A 17,667-nucleotide genomic window follows, 5' to 3' on the forward strand; every position below is an offset into this window, starting at 1 on the left:
TTTGTTTCAGTGTTGAAATAAATACTATTTGGCTTGCTACCGAGGCAGATAACATGGCTAATTATCTAGCTAGCATCAACTAGTTTCCTCCCTCATGTTACTTCACAGAGCGAGGAATAGCAGACTAAAGTACTGCGTTTCTGCGATTTAGTACAATAATTAAATTTAGCTGGTATCATGTCTATACTTTTAAGCCTCCTGCCATTGTTTACATCTGTTCAAAATCACGAGTTACGACATTTAAAAAACAAACAAACTGCTGGCTCTCAGGTGCCTTTGCCACTGTTTTGAGTGTTGTACGGAGAAAGACTGTGTGTGTGTGTGTGTGTGTGTGTGTGTGTGTGTGTGTAACCCACTCACGCTCTCTCTTTCCTTATGTGTATGTGCACACATCCTCGTACCTCACCGCGCCAAACTTAATCCAGGAAAGGTTAACATTCCTGCATCATAACTTGGATTGAAAGAGGCATGTGTAGAAAGTGAGCATGTCTCCAAAAACCTTGTTGAGCTGCAGGTTTAATGACTGCATCTATTTTTTTTTATTTTACAGAAATTATGTTTTGATTTATTCTTTTGATTATTGAGCTGCAGGTTTAGGCTCACTTAAGTGACTGCATTTTCTTACATTTAGAAGGATTTTTTTTTTTACAGAAAATAATTTATTTATGTTCTAATTATTGTTGAGCTGCAGGTGTAGGCTCACTTAAGTGACTGCACTTAATTAAATTAAGAAGAATTCAATTATTTATTTTAATTATTTAGCCTGACATATTTACTGTTCCAAAATGTTCTATGTTTCTTAAAAATAAATTGTATTGTGTTCAGTGAGAAAAAAAAGTTGTTGTTTTTTACCCAGACATTTAAAAATAACATATATTAGAGCTGTAATTGCAATACCATGATACTGTGAAACTGTGATATTTTTTTTATCTAAGGTTATCATACCGTCAGAATCTCATACCGGCCCATGCCTATACTGTAGTTAGTGTGGCACTGCTGGAGTCTGAAGGGATATGCACTGAGGTATTTTACCATGGAGTAAAATGCTAAGAATAGAATGGGAAATTTGCCACATAATGTCTCTTTAAATAGCCTGCCTTTTTCACGACTCCACGTTCCATTCCATTAATTACAATTTTCTGTAAGTTCACCTGTATCAATACATAAGGCAGTGTAATTTTATTCCAGTTCATAGTCTGTCCTGATATTCTCTGTATGTCTATTGTTTAAGATGCACTTGTTATCAATAGGTGGATTTATGTGATCAACACCATCTGACCCCAAAGACGATTACTGTACAAACTGTATCAAATATCTGCAGATATCAATACAGAGAGCGGTTCATTTATCCATAGAACTGATCTCACCCCCAGTCTAGTCTGGCAACCTATTATTGAAAAAGCATGAATCATTGAAAAGATGCTAAATTTAGCAACCAATATGGCTTCCACAAAAACAGAAGGAAAGACAATGCCAGCAGCCTCCCAAGCTTTGCCCATACAAATCATGCTCATTTCTGGGCTCAAATTATTCCCTCTATAACTCTATATAGAGGAGCTCAGATTATTGCCTCCACATTTATAGAAAACTATACTGGTACAAAGATAGCATCTCAAATACTTTAAACCTGATAAGTGGTAAGGAAAGAAATGTATCCACAAATACATTTTCAAAAAGATTCTAAATAAAATATCTGAAAACCCACACATATTGGTTCATGCTGATATTGTAAATAAAAAGATATATTTATATGTGTGTGTGTGTGTGTGTCTGTTATTTCATTATCATTCAGATACTATTGTACTTTTTTATTTTTTTTTATTTATATTTTCTGCTTTGATGTTAATTTTAGTTAACGTTTTAGTAATTTTGTATTTTTGTCATTTTTTTTCATTATTTTTTTGTTTTCAAATATGTCTATATAGATATTATTTTTATGTCAGTTTTAGTTATGAGAAATGTTGTTTACTATTAACATGTTATTACATTTTTATTAGTGCTGGGCACTGATTACAATTTTTTATCACAATTAATTGCATGATTTTTCTGCGATTAATCGCATTGTTATGCACAAAATTCAATGAAATAAAAAGTAGTGTATTGCACACTTTTTCATTTGAAAGTACTGCTATATGTATTTCATTATCATTCAGATACTATTGTACTTTTTTATTTTTTTTAATTTATATTTTCTGCTTTGATGTTAATTTTAGTTAACGTTTTAGTAATTTTGTATTTTTGTCATTTTTTTCATTATTTTTTTGTTTTCAAATATGTCTATATAGATATTATTTTTATGTCAGTTTTAGTTATGAGAAATGTTGTTTACTATTAACATGTTATTACATTTTTATTAGTGCTGGGCACTGATTACAATTTTTTATCACAATTAATTGCATGATTTTTCTGCGATTAATCGCATTGTTATGCACAAAATTCAATGAAATAAAAAGTAGTGTATTGCACACTTTTTCATTTAAAAGTACTGCTATATGAACAAAAGTGCAATAACATTTGGTTTGCAAACACTTTAAACAAATAAGGTGCATTTTTTACAGCAGTATTCATTTTACATAGTAGCAGTTAAAGTATTTCTTGTAAATCACAACTTAAACATTAATGTAATCAAATTAAATTTAAAACCAAAGCTATTTGCCACTGCCAGGGAATTAACATTTTTTATAGAAAATATTTTATAGTTTGTTATAGAAAAACAAGTTATGCTCCAGTAGAGTCCAGAGCCTTGATCATAACATTATAACAGGCACCTTCTGAGTAAAGGCTGATTTATACTTCTGTGTTGAACCTACGCCATAGGCTGTGCGTAGTGCATGCAGGCTACAGCGTAGCCTGACGTGCACCTCTCCAAAAATGTTACAGCACATTAATTCTACGCAGACTGCAAGTGCTCTGATTGGTCTGCTACTACCCCTCCCTCCATATGTATTTGAGTTTTGTGTGTTTTTTGCACTTATATATATTTTAATGTTACACCTTCTTATTTAAAATAAAACAAAGCAAAGAACAAGTCCGTATCAACAATGTCCGATGCAGAAGTATAAATCAGCCTTAGGCTTAACGTTAGAGACCTGCACTATCGCGGGACCCACAGGACCCAACGCAGCAGAGTGCGGTGCGGGACAACATTTGATGGGCGAGTGCGGGCGGGTAGAGACTCGTGTGTGCGGGATGCGGGAGAATAAGGGTGTACTCACACTAGGCAATCTTAACCGTGCCCGAGCACGTTTGATCCCCAAAGCCCGGTTCGTTTGACTAAGCGGTTCATTTAGCCGTCCCTGGCTCGGTTGGAAGAGGTGGGCCAGAGCGCAGTTCAGTTGGGCTCGGGCACGTTACGCATGTAGTGTGAGTGCTAACTGTGCCGGAGTGTGGAACTTCTGATACGAGCAGCATGATTGCATGAACATTTCTGAGTGGCAAAAGTGATAGATCTGTAAAGCAATATATTGTGAGAAGGCCGTGTGTTACCGCGTCACAAACAACTCAAAATAATAAACCACAAAGTTAACAAAACGATGCACTCCACTGTGCTGAGCGAGAGTGCTTTTCTGCTGTCTTCACATGCTATTGGAAACTTCCTATTTCCCACTTATGAAGTTGTGATTATGAGCACGTTGCATTCTTTTCTGTTAAAAATAACAGTGAACAGTGGTTTTTGAATGTTCATTTGAGCGCTGAAGTCTTAGGCTCACCCCAAATGCTCTCATTGGTTGAGACGCAGGATGACGCCCATCCCAAGCCAGTACTGATCAACATCCCACCCCTCCTGTGACCCATGATTTGTCTGTGTGTGTATTCAGACCCAGTGAGCAATGTGAGCAACTGTGTTAATGCGCGATAAAATAATTGTCTGCATTAATTAATTAACGCGTTAACGCGATAATAACACGTTAACTTGCCCAGCCCTAATTTTTATAAAGAAATTTCGAGATTAAGCAATGGTACACAAGTCGAAAATTAACAGTAATTCTGCATCGCTTACAAAAATAAATAAATGAATTAAATTAAAAAACCTCATGCCACATTAGTTAAATTAAAAAGCAAGTAGGATGATTCATCACTGACCAAAGCCAATCACAAAACACCTCCCAGTATCGCTATGCCACAAGCAGTGTGTCAGCCAGCGCACACGCACACACAGACACACACACACACACACAAACAATCATTCAGTCCAGTTTGCAAGAACTCAGTGCCCTGCTAATGCGAGGTCATCCATTTCCTCTCCCTTGGATTTTAATAAAACTATCTCATTGATATCCTTTTGCTGTAAAAACCTGCCATCCTTGATCCCTAAAAGGCTTGGCCTATAGCAGGTTTCTGTTATTTATTTTTATTTCAAGCCAATCTGAAAGCATTGTGGTGTCTGAGCAGAGCTGTGAGATGTGTGGTTATTTACTTTGGCTGTTAGTAGAAATTATCTTGCATAATGTCTTCACATAATTCATATTCATATTATGCAGCAGGTAGTGTCATGTTATAATTGGAACTGCAAGCTGTACAGTAGATACACTCAGCAGACAAAGTGTTATCTGCAGCAAAATGTTTCCTTGCCAGACAGTCAAAACTGTAATATATATCCTCACAAATCTAAATGACTAAACTACTAAAGAGAGCAAACCCGTTATGACAGCTACTGTTCATGCTTGACATGCCATAAAGAAGCCAGCCGTATGAATAGCCAGCTAACGTAGCCCTGGAGATCTGAATTGAGTTTGGTGCCAGTTATACATCAGACTATCCAACTGAATGACTCAGAGGGCTCTTCCAGCCACTTGTAAATCACATGGCGCATATGATGTACTCCTCAAGTGACCTCTTCAGTCTGGAGCAAGACCAACGAAAAGCCAGTGTATCACAGAGCGACTAGCATCCCTACCTTAACGTACAGCTGCTGGAACTCATCCAGGTTGAGTCGGCCACTGGGGCAATCCTTCAGGAAGCCTTTGTACCACTGTTTGAGTTCATGTTCATTAAATTCTGTGTTCTTCACCAGGTCCTCCATTACCTCAGGGGTCAGCTTGCTGTTCTGTTTCCCCATAGTGTCTGCAAGGCACAGAAATCAAAATAGCTGTGATCTCACTCTGCCTGGAGCTGTAGTTCATTTTAACTGCGTGAACTGTATAAACAGTATAAAGGTTGTTCTACAAAACTGAGGCCATTTAGGTCCCTCCCATAAACTACCATTCAAAAGGTTGGGGTTGGTACGTTTTTTTTAAAGTTTCTTATGCTGACCAAAGCTGCATTTATGGTCAAAAAGGCAGAAAGTATTATTATTTTAAGATGCAATCTTTCCCTGTGATGGCAAAGTTTAATTTTCAGCATCATTACTCCAGTATTCTGTTTCACGTGATCTTTTAGAAATCATTCTAATATGCTGATTTGGTGCTCAAAAACATTTCTTCTTATCAATGTTGAAAACAGTTGTGCTATTTAATATTTTTATGAAAACTGTGATACTTTTCTCAGGATTCTTTGATGAATATAAATTTCAAAAGAACAGTATTTTCAGAAACATTCCAGAAATTTTGGGAATTTTTGGAAATTTTCAACCCCTTTGCAACCCTAGTTTAAACCATCCTTACTGAATAAATTATACATTTCTCTCAAAAAATACAAAACATTTACTGACCCCAAACTTTAGTATAAATATAAACACTTTTGTATTCATAAACCCAGACAGAACATTTAAAACCTTATAAAACTCACATTCACTTCCCACATCATAATCACCTACAAAATCAAACATTAAAAGGAACCCATTTCACAGAATGGACCATACATTTGTTTAAATAAGTGCCAGCTCGAGAAGGTGTTCTTTTATAGCTAAGTCTAGATTCAAGGTTTCTTCTTTATCTTAAAGGGGTCATATGATGCTGCTAAAAAGAACATTATTTGGTGTATCTGGTGTAATGAAATGTGTTTATGCGGTTTAAGGTTAAAAAAACACATTATTTTCCACATACTGTACATTATTGTTTCTCCTCTATGCCCCACCTTTCTGAAACGCTCATCGATCTGAAAAGCGAGGTGTGCCGTGATTGGCCAGCTATCCAGTGCGTTGTGATTGGCCTGAATACCTCAAGCGTGTGACGGAAATGTTACGCCCCTTACCATACTGTGATGCCCTGTCAGGCCTGAGCGACAAGACAAAAACATTTAAAACCCATTATAAAAAAGGCATTTGTTGCATCCAGTGGGGACATAATTACGGATTATAATGACTCATACTGTCTTTTTACGCGTTGCATTGCATCGCGCCGCGTAAACTTAAAACCATGTCTACATTTGTGATCGGAGAAATTACAAACTACAAACGCTACTCTACACTGCTCAAAACTCGTGTTTGAATCGTCAGTGGCAAATTCAAATATAAAAAACATACTTACAGTCTGTGAGACAGAACAGCCGGCATTGTAGTCTACGCTACCAGGATCAGGAAACAGTCCTCCATAAAATGCACTGGACACATCAGAATATTTGGGTTGAACTGTTCTGGAACAGTGTTGTAAATACAACTTAACCACTGATTTCTAGTTGTGTCCTCTTTTGGAAGGCCAAACAAAGTAGTTTCGCTTTCACAACGAAACATAGCGTAACACAAGGCGGGCTAGAGTGAGCGGAGGCCGGAGGCCTAGAGTGAGCAGAAGCCGGCTTGGGTGAGCGGCAGCGGGCGGGCTCGCGGCAACCACATGTGACGACCCCGGGCTGTCCATGGTGAAAGCCGATCCGATCCACAGCGCGAAGTTGATGTATTTCCTCAGCAACCAGCACGGATCAGCACCAGGCATGACCACTCCATTTTCCATTTAGGCTGCATCAGTGCTATTTCTGCTGCAACAGGAGAGCAGAGAGAATACTCTGTCCCCTGTGACTATACTGCACAGGTTGAATCGATCTCTTAAAATGATTTTGCCTTTTCACGCGACTGCTGTAATGCAGATAAATCAAACTGATCTTTGGCGTACACAAGGACTAGCAGTGGTTCATCCAAAGTAGCACCTGCACGGTGGAGCACACAGCATATTCTGATCTACCATGTGTATATGTTGAGCTCATCTTATATTTGCACTACAGAAAATTCTGTGTTATGATCAACACAACAAGGTGTTATGTTGTACAAGCATTTGTGTCATCTAAGAACCGACTAGCAGCCATTATGATGACTATGCAAACTGAGCCCTGTCCAGAGATCAAAAGGCGTTTTAAACCCCGAGTCGACTCATTATAACAGTGCTCCCATCCACACAAGCCTGACAGATTATGTCACACGTGAATTTAGCCAGCCAAATGATTTAGCACATCCAGCTTATTCAGACAGTCACATTATATAACAAACATTTCAATTATTTCATTATTTTACAGTATGACCTTGAGAGTGTAAGATTGCAGATAATTGATTATAGGAAATACATGCTTAAAATTTCACTATGCTGTCATTTCTGCATAGATTCTGCAGCGTATAAGAAGCTGTATTAGCAGTGAGGACAGTTGGTCAAGTAAGTCATTTAAAAATGTTAACAATAAAACAGCAATATCACAGCATTATGATATCCTCCTAACTGAAAAATCCTGAAGTTGGAATTTCTTGCTGGAAGTGATATTAATGGGAAATTCCTATAGGATTCCATCATAACACAAAACTAAAACTAGATATTTAGAACAAGCAGTACAATTGCCCCTGTAGGACATCAAAATGAATTTAAAGGAAATGTTCAGGATTTCAAAGCTCCAGTTTAGGTTTTCTTTAACTGCACAGAAGCAAAATGCAATACAAGCATTCTGTTCATAACACAATAACGAGATGACATAAGAATCAAAGAATGATTGTATTTGAATCTTAAGACTCTGTATTCTTTTAGAATCCTTTCAGGTTGGTTGAAAATTACAATACAATTCCAAAAAATAATCCAGCTCAGGTTCATTTGTTTTTTTTGACTCCCTAATCTGTCAAAAGCATACAAAATAAATGATATGCACCAACCTGTGCGGCCAAATGTTTCTCACCTAGCCCTAGAATGACACACACTAGATAGCTATGTAAGACCCACAGCTGTCTCAGGCGTGTACACCTGGGGCCATTGTCAACTATTGTCCATTTACTTGACAAGGCAAGATCACTTTTTTTTTTACCTCAACTTTACTAGTGTGTCCTCTGGTACCCCTCGGGATGTTTTTAACTCATAATGGCATTTGTAAAATCCCCACACAGTGATGCATATACTGCTAACAGTCCATTTGAATAATCTTCACAATAAAGTGGATTAAAGGGGTTTGTCTATACAACAGTATTCATAATTATACACATTTCATCCTCTGAAATGTATCAGTGCATTTAAATGCTGCAGGTAGGCTAGATTAACCAGCTCAACCATCGTCACGTCAACCCATAACGACTTTCGAAATGTTTCTTATTCCAGCGAAAACATATAGTCATAGGAACTTACCGATACAGAGAGCCAAAAGGAGGTCTGACGATTCCTGCTTCGGGCGACTGTAAAAGGTAAACGCGATGGAAGTGCTCACTAATCGGCTGACAGCTGCGGTGAGGTTTTTTTGGGGTGAAAGGGAGAGACGCAGCGATTACTGCAGCGAGGACAGTCCACGCGCAGCGCTCGAGGCGAAGTGAAGCTATAGCTATACAGTAGAGCTCAGCGTCGGTCTGTGTTCATCACCACCAACCTATCTCGTGTTTTCACAGTGCTCCGCGAGCTCTGCTGTGGTGTGTGCTCTTTTGAGTGTGCGCAAATTGTGCCTCTTCTCGCTCTGACCGAACTCGGATAGAGCAATGGTAGAAAATGACATCAGCAAGTCAGCTAGATGTGAAAGTCTTTGAGATCCACTCATTCCGTCTTTGTTATTTCTAGTATTCAATTTTTTTTTTATTGTATCATTATTATTATTTTTAATTAGCCAACGTGTTGCTTATACAATTGCTTTCAAGGGGTATGTTTAAAAAAATAAAAATTCTAAAGAAAAATGTGGGGCGAAAATACGCCAACTAGACTGATCCTTATTATATATCATATATTTCTGAAATGAAAAGTAATAGTTATAAACAATCACAGTATTTATTCTTGTTGGTGAAATGATCGTATCGAAAACGAGCGAACAGCGATCGTCCGCTGTTGCTAATTACCTCAGACTCGGCCAAATTTCGCGCGTTTATTTAAAAGGTGAAATACGAGACCGAATTACTTGTACACTTTTGTAGTTTCAGAAACGTTTAAACCCTTGCTGAAAGGATTTAATTGTATATTCGAAACAAAAGGCATGGTTATGTGTCAATGTACTAAAAACAGAAAAGCTTTTCCTTAGCATTTTTGAAATGCTTTGCATACAGACAACATCGTTGTCCAAACACTTCCTGATCACACAGATTTGCGAAAATGACTAAAAACATATTAGGCCTATACATGCCAGGCCAGAAATGTTAGTTTGTAAAGAAACACAAGTCTGCACACATATACTGAACATGTACATATCCACATGTCGTCACCATTTTCACAAATTCATGTTTTTGTAGTTTACACAGAGATGATATGGTATTGATTTCCAAAACTCGCACCTTGAAACCGTTTTCAAAAGTTTACATTTTCAGGACACCCAAAATGTTGTCCGGTAAATGACAACCAAAACACATAAAAGGTTTTACATTTTTAGTTAAAACCGGCGCCGTGTAAATACCCCCAAAAACTGCTTCAACTTTATATAGGCTATTTTTGGCATCAACTTAATTCTTACATGTAAAAAGTGTTAAAACATTATAAAGCATTGTAAACTTAATCATATATCATGAAAAATATGTCAGAAATGTGAGTAGCGTTACTTCAGATTGAAAATGATTAATGTTTCACTGTGCATACTTTTACCAGATGTAACATAACATTAGTCATTAACAGAATGTATTATGAGGCATGTCTGTTTTATATAAGCTTTCATTTGTTACGCCAGAGATATAACAATGAATGAAAATTGTGCCAACCAGCCCCATTCTCCCCTTCAATTTAATGTACAATAACATTGACCCTACCACAGTCATTTCACATCAGAACTTAGCAATGACACGGATCTATTTTTCATCATTATTACAGGACAGGCACTGTATCTGGGGACAAATAGAAGCAATGGATCTTTTTCTCTAGGATGTGGGTTCTTTCTTGGTTTCTTCAAAATGACATGTGGCATATGGTTCTTAAAGCACTAACACACTTGTGGTCTGACAGTAGAGTCCCATGACAGTTTGTCCCTTTAAGTTGTTTGCTTACCTTTTCCACCTACCCAACAGCAGAGTGATGGACGATGTGAAGAAGTCGAAAAGTTACGAGGCAGTTAGCAGATTTTCCACCCTTTCAGCTACATCTACAGGGTGTTGTTTGTCATTTGCACATTTGTTGAAGTCAGCACCATAGTTAAAGATTTTCTCCCAATGCAGGCATCAATAAGGAGATATGCCTGAGGAACAGTCACCGACCTGTTAAAGTACAGTGAAAAACTTGTTTTGAAACAAACCAATTCTAGAATGTTTCATGACCCACCTACTGAGAATAAAAGTGTCAAATGGAACAGACGAGAACAGAAAAGTGAAAAATTTGCTTTATGCTGTGTTTTTATTTGATGGAAAGCATGAAAGGAATAGTAGTTTTGAAACCATCTTTCTTATAAGAATGTTTTGTTTTATGCACCAAAACTAGTTTTGAATTCATACATTAACTGGAGGTGTCTTCTTCAAAATGTCATGAATAATTTATGTATAGTTCAATGTGTAATCAAAATGCTCAACTCTATTATACCTCCTGCAGTTTTACACTGTATTGAAGAGAGTCTGTGAAATCACTTTCTTTGATGCACTGCGTCCTCTTGTCAGAATATGCTACTATTTTATCATCCTATGTACTTGTCTTCAAAATTCATAAAATACAAGAGGGTGTTAAAGCAAAATGCAGGCTTCTGTATTAACACCATGCTAATCAATTCAGTATTATGGCAGAAAATGAAGAGCAGCTCCTGTTTACCTAATCACTCTGTAAATCGCTACCATTCTGCTGGTAGCTAGACAAATAGGCCTTGCGCATCATTTGAACATCACGATATGCAGACAGCCAAAGCGTGCTCATGCAATCACATCAAACACCCTTTCAATTAATGAGTTTGAATGGAATTGACCAAACCTCAAAGGAATAATGTGAATGTATATGATGAAATATATTAACTAAATGCAAAGTTCTAAAGGTGGCACATTAAACTTAGAAAACTTAAGACTTAATAAAGCTAAAAAACAAAGCTTTGTCAAGCCAACATTCAAAGTTTGTCTTGTTAGTTACTATTTAAAGTTTCTTTTCAATTCTTGTTAATGCAATGTGAACTCGATTCAAATTTAGAAGTAGATTTGAAATTAAAAATGTCACACAATCCTGGTGGCAACAGGATCCCATAATCATGTCATAACAGACCTTAGTCAGGCTAGACGCCATATTGAATTTAGCGTGGATGAAAACGAGGCTGTAAACTCGGGATAGATTTGAAGTCTTTACTTTCAAAACTGTTGTTTTTCTGAAAGACGTTTTGTCAGCTGATCAAGCAATATTTTGTTAAACAACAGAACAATCCATTGAACGCACTGTACTTCTATGGTCTATGCCATCTGTAGTGTAATGGAGTTCAAATTAATGTTAATATCACACAAATAAGAATGGTATGTACATTGGAATGTTTTGTGCAACAGACATTTCTGGTATTATGATATTTTATTATGACAAATGAAAACATTTCAGAGTTTGTGTCACTCTATAACTGCTACAGCCAAATCCAATGATAGTCAAGTACAACAGCAGTCTTGTGCAACAGACATGACCTCACAACAATTTGATGCATACACATTGAATCCTGTTGAGGGAATTATAGCGAAATCAGATCAAGATGACGATATGTCAGCTTTGATAAAATCAGCTGCCTGCTATTCAGTGGCTCGAAGTGGGTAACAGTCTCCAAAGACAGCTGTTGCAAGAATGTGAATGTGAAGATGTCACAGAGAGAATACTGATACAACAAAGACTCGAATTGAAGACATGACCTTTGTGGTTGAGATTTGATATTCCAGATTTTGTTCCAAAAAGAGATTCAACCGTGTAAAACAGGCCGCATAGAAACCATGGCTTAGGACAACAGGGTACCTCAGTTAAACTCAACATGTAGATGATTATGATGCTCTGTTATCACTGGAAAAACATGGTAGCACAAGGGTGGCCGCTGACTCAAACAAAGCGGAGGCGATCCATCATATGGAATTCTTCTAAGGCCTGTGGAGAGTTTTGACGTTGGTGGAGAGGCACAGACTAATCCAGACCCAGCAGGTGTGGAGGCGGAGGACAACGACCCTGCGGGTCAGGTCTGCAATAATACTAAAACTGAAATGCATTTGAATTAATACAAGGAAAATTAGAGATTTTTACAGTTCATTTACATTTCACATCTTGCAATGAACACAGCTAACTAACAGTTCTGAAACATTCTCATTTAACACAAACTGAAGATGTCCAACAGCATTGATTTATATCATTAGTATTGGTAAAGTCTGGTTCTGAATGCAAAACAACTACCCACTGTGAGTATCATTAGCCTAATGGCAAAAGTCAGGTTAAAGGGCAACCCATAAACTTTAGGGTATTGAGACCCTATTTTTCTCAGGTTGCTCCAAAGGGTCTATCAGTATAATTAGTTTACCACTTTGGTAAAATGCTTCTTGTAAATCATATATAACATTTATAATTTTTTTCTAAATTTTATACATTACTAAATTAATTGTCCTACAAGTCTCATTGGAAAATGTAGCAGTGGCCTGATATGATATTATGTTGCTTCTTGCACGTTTTGCAACACTTTTTAAAATGGAATTTCTACTGAGTGGCACTTAAAACTTAGTTCAGTTTCATCTCAAACAGAAGAACATGAATCTGCAACATTTTATGTTGGTTGTTTGAAATATAGCTTTGAAACTAACTTACTACCCATACTAAACCCTACCGTCAACCTGACCAACAGTGTTAACATGTCCACCATGTCATTTTAACTTGCTTCTTAGGTCTCTTTTATCATGACCAACCAGACTTGTACCTGAATGCTCTGCTTTGCAAGTGCAACGCTGTACCAGGTGAGCTACAGAGCAAATTTACTACTTAAGAAAAGCCATACATATGGAGCAGTTATGTATTATGCAATGTATTACTTTACAAATCATGCACTATAATAAAAGAGGTTTGAGGTCATTTCATAGTATTGTACCACAAAATAAGTTTTTATTGATTGATAATCTTCCTCTGTAATAATAACTTTTTTTGAAATTTTTTTTGTTTTTGGTGTTTTACTGCAACTAATGCTGCCTTCACATGCTATTGGAATTATCATAAATATGAGCTTCCTAGTCGGAAATTGGACATGAACGGCATTAGAGAGGCCTTATATGTCCAATTTCCAACTAGGAAACACGCATTTACAATAATTCGATAATTCCGAAATTGGATATGAACAGCATTAGAGGGGCCTTATAATTATGTCCAATTTCCAACTATAGGAAACTATATTTACGATAATTCCGATAGCACGTGAAGGCACCTTTAGTGTTCATTTCAGCTGATAACTGTAGTGAGTTGTATGTACGTTTTTGTATAGGTACATATTTGAGTTTTTTTTTTTTGTATGAAAGAGTTCAAATAGTTATTTATATAAAATTTTTAAATGTAAATCCCTCAAATTTGTTTATTTACAGGTTTAAATAGGAACTGAAAACCAGAAACTGGTTTTACCCAAGATGTTATGAAGAACACTGAACCAGTCATCCAGAAACCGTCAACTGTCTAGGCACTTGAAGTCTAGCACTTGCTATTTGCATTTCTGTATCAACAGTGAGGATGTTTCAAGGCCACAGCAATCAACATGAGAATCTGCAGACCACAGCTTGGAGCCCCTCGTTACACAACATTATGATTCAGAGGGGGAGATTCATAAAAATGAATTTTTTTTGTAGCAATCAATGGTGCTGAACCAGGAGATAACATCTATTCACAGCCACTAGACTGGTGCAGTTTTATATTCCTAGTTTCATTCATATTTTTTATTTAGATTGAAGAAGAGCACAATTTAATTTGTTCCTTTATAAATGCATCAGTTGCCAATAAGTCAAAGTTTGGCTGGTTAACATTGCCTCATTAACCGCTTCTTGTAAAAGCCATAACTTCACCATTAACGAATGTTTCTCTATTACTAGCCAATCAAAAGTTGCATTTCATTGCAGTCCAGAGGTCACTTTAGATTAGTCACATGGCATTTACTGCACAGCACAGGTGATTGGCTCAAAAAACCCTGCATGTCGATACTTCCCTTGTTCAGATACTTCCCATCTCAGAGATGTGGGGAAATTATTGTCAAATGAAACTGACAGTACTGAATGATCTTTAATTGAATTAAATATGCTTCTAAGTAAATTAGCCATATTAAATTATATTAGCATTCTAGCCTTATGATGGAGCATCACAGCTGTTTTTTTATCTTCACTTTGTCATAGATTATGCCCACTGTAGAAAATACATTTGCTGTCGCGTATCATTGGAGAGAAGCCACTAAGAAATGCATTTGGCAGAACATTAATTAGAAGCAAGAATGCTTGCATAATGTCATTCAACAAATTGAGATCATTTGCATCTATAGGTTAAGAGTGCTCCATTGCCTCTTCTGACCGTTTCTTATGGAAATACATTCCAAACCCTCGCATTAATGCTAAGAGCTGCTTTCCATTCGAACAAATAGGAGCACTGCAAATGACAAGTATGTCTGCAAACCTCATAGTTAGGTTTGCCATCAAAGGTTTATGCCTAATGTACCCCAAACATGCGCAGTCTGGTGCATCTCATGTCATGTTCATTGAGAAAGCCCATACGTTATTACAAAAACAACAGTGCCAGGGTGCTGGTGATATTCAATGATGCAACCCCTGCTAGATGTCAGGGAGTATGCAGTCCTGATTTCATTAATGGTCTCATTTGGTTTATCTAAAATCAATAAACTGCCTCTGTAACATGAAAGAGATGCATCACTGGTGGGACGTGGAGACATCAAAGTTTCCCGCCGAGCCAGAAGGTATCCCCATCCTTTTGAAGTTCTTAAAAAATTATGAGCTGTTCTCCACACAGATGCTTCTCTGTGTCATTCATTTGCAGACATAATGAGGCCCAGTAATTATTTAATGTGGTTAGAATTCAACACAGAAGATCAATGAAGTTGGTTGGTTTCTATCTGGAGACTTTACAACAACAACAAAAAATATGAAAGAAATCATATGGAGGAAAAAAAACAATCTTTGTGATAAGCAGCTCTTACTATATCTTTAATGAGGCACAAAGTTTTGACTGCAGTCTGCTGGATCACAGCTTGTTGCACTGTTAGATAATCTACTGAATGGCAGCATTATTATTACAACTAAAACTATTCAAGAACATTTTTTAAACTAAAATAAAGTTGAAATAAAATAAAATGTTAATATTAGATGAACTAGACTTAACTGAAATAAATTTAAGTAGAAGTAAAATTACTAACTAAAACTAAGTGAAATTCTAAATCTTTTAAAGTATTTTTCAATATTAAAATAATATAAAATGTAAATGTTTGATGAAAAACTTAAACTAAATAAAGTTTTGAAATGTTGCCTTGGCACTCAATTGAAATAAAGTTAAAATGCTATAATTACTAGCTGAAATAAAAATACGTACAAATAACAAACAAAAATGAATATAAATTACAAAAGCACAAAATTAAATGACTAAAAACTGAAATTATAATGAACACTGAAATTGAAAAATGATCATAATACATAAATATTACTAAAATAACACTGCTGTGTGGAGGCCAATATAACTCAAACCTCTCTGGACTCTTTCAACTACATCTCACATTATGATTAATTCGATCAGAGACAAAATAACTCTTAAATGCAAAAAAAGAGGATCATAACACAACATAATTTGTATTAATGAAACCTTCTGTTAGTGCAACCTACAGGCTCTGCTAATGCACAATATGTGGGAGTCAGATAATTGCAGATTTGCAACTTTGTAAGACCTCTGCAATTACCGTAAAGGCAAAGCGTTGCACAGATTGTACCAGAAGCTTCCAAATGCTGAATTAGGATTGCTTTCAAGTACAAACACGCTGTAAAATACTTCTATAATAGCTACTTTGTAACTTGTCTGTGTTCTTGTTTTTGCGGTTTGATGGAATATTGAGATGTAGATACAATCGGCGAGAGTGATGAATGCCTTCACTCAATAGCCGAGTCTCTCTGTAAGAATGCGTACAGGCTTTTCTCTTAGAGAGGAAATGGATAGTTAATGCGAGTGTCTATGAGCCAGATGTGTCCATGTCATTTCACGTAAAAAGCTGCTAATTATGGCTGCGCAACTCAGGACCGAGACATTAAGCTTCAACAAACGTGAACACCAACACTATGGCAATACACAAAATCATCTCTTTATATATTAAGCTTATGCATTCTAATTTCATCTTATTTTAAATTTTAAGTTTGATTTGACTATGAATGATATCGGCTCTGCACATAAACCCCAGATGTGTCATCTGGCATTATCAGATGCAGTTTATCTCGGGAGAGCACCTCTCAAACACACCATTCAATCAATCAAAAATTGATGCAGTAATGATTCGAAAAGCAATTCTAAGCTGCTGAACCACCTGGAGGGATTTCTCAGAAAACATTCAGACATTGTGATACATCATTTTAATGCATCTGGCTCTGTTGCAGTTTTAGCTGTATCTAATACATTTAACAACAGAAAGATAGAGGCACAGAGGCCGATTAAATGAAAAACTGCCTTGTTTTTAGGCATGAGAATACATCAGAGGGTGATATTTGGGGTGATATTTGGCTTTGAGACAGGAGCATGTTCCTTTATGAGAATTTTTTATTATGAATACTGTATATAAAGAGTGTGAGCAAAATAATATACAAAAGCTAAAAATATATTAACATCAAAGAACTAGATTTAGAGAAAAATCTCCAGGTCTTTTACAGAAAAGGAAGTTCTGAAAAATCTGGAAACTAATATCTTTCAAAAGACATGTACACACACACACACATACATGTATATATACATATATGAGTATTTGCTTAGTCCGGCAGCATTGAAGCATACACAAGTTCGACAATTTGTGCAAAAACAAAGGGAAAAATAAGCTATTTCTATTTTATTGTGTATTATTAATGTTATTCTTCTCCAGCTGAGTACTGTTATAGTACATGTTATAGGTGCATCTCTGAGGGCATGATGTGTACCGTTTGTATTTATTCCTGAAGAATGTATATTGATCTGCAAGTAATTCAAATTCCCCACAAATCCTGTTTCACTGTGTAACGCTGACTTCAGGATTTACTCTCCTGTCAACAGCACAAGATGGATCTGGAATGAAATGGCCTGTTGAAATATACAATACAATGATTTGTTACTGTTTTCAGGTAGCTGGTTTTAACCTAAGAATGTCTAGAATTACATATGAATGCATGAACAATAACCTTTAATGAGTGTATAAATTTATGTTTAACCCTCAGACCAAATTATTGATATTAACCATTTATTTTATTGTTTT

The 17,667-nt window shown here is 36.4% G+C and overlaps 1 protein-coding gene across 1 annotated transcript in view; it reads right to left on the reverse strand.

Annotated features, from left to right (window-relative positions):
• Positions 1-8,797, reverse strand: part of LOC107553484 (visinin-like protein 1) — a 31,507-nt gene extending 22,710 nt beyond the window's left edge. Inside the window, exons 1-2 of the mRNA XM_016235695.1 lie at positions 8,466-8,797; positions 4,898-5,064 (exon numbers count right to left, since the gene is read on the reverse strand). Coding sequence (XP_016091181.1) covers positions 4,898-5,059 — 162 coding nt within the window. The 5' untranslated portion in view covers positions 5,060-5,064; positions 8,466-8,797. The remainder of the gene's footprint in view (positions 1-4,897; positions 5,065-8,465) is intronic.
• Positions 8,798-17,667: the final 8,870 nt, after the last annotated feature.

The sequence above is a fragment of the Sinocyclocheilus grahami genome, unplaced genomic scaffold (assembly GCF_001515645.1).
Source record: "Sinocyclocheilus grahami isolate Dianchi unplaced genomic scaffold, SAMN03320097.WGS_v1.1 scaffold473.1, whole genome shotgun sequence".
Taxonomy (NCBI): Eukaryota; Metazoa; Chordata; class Actinopteri; order Cypriniformes; family Cyprinidae; genus Sinocyclocheilus; species Sinocyclocheilus grahami.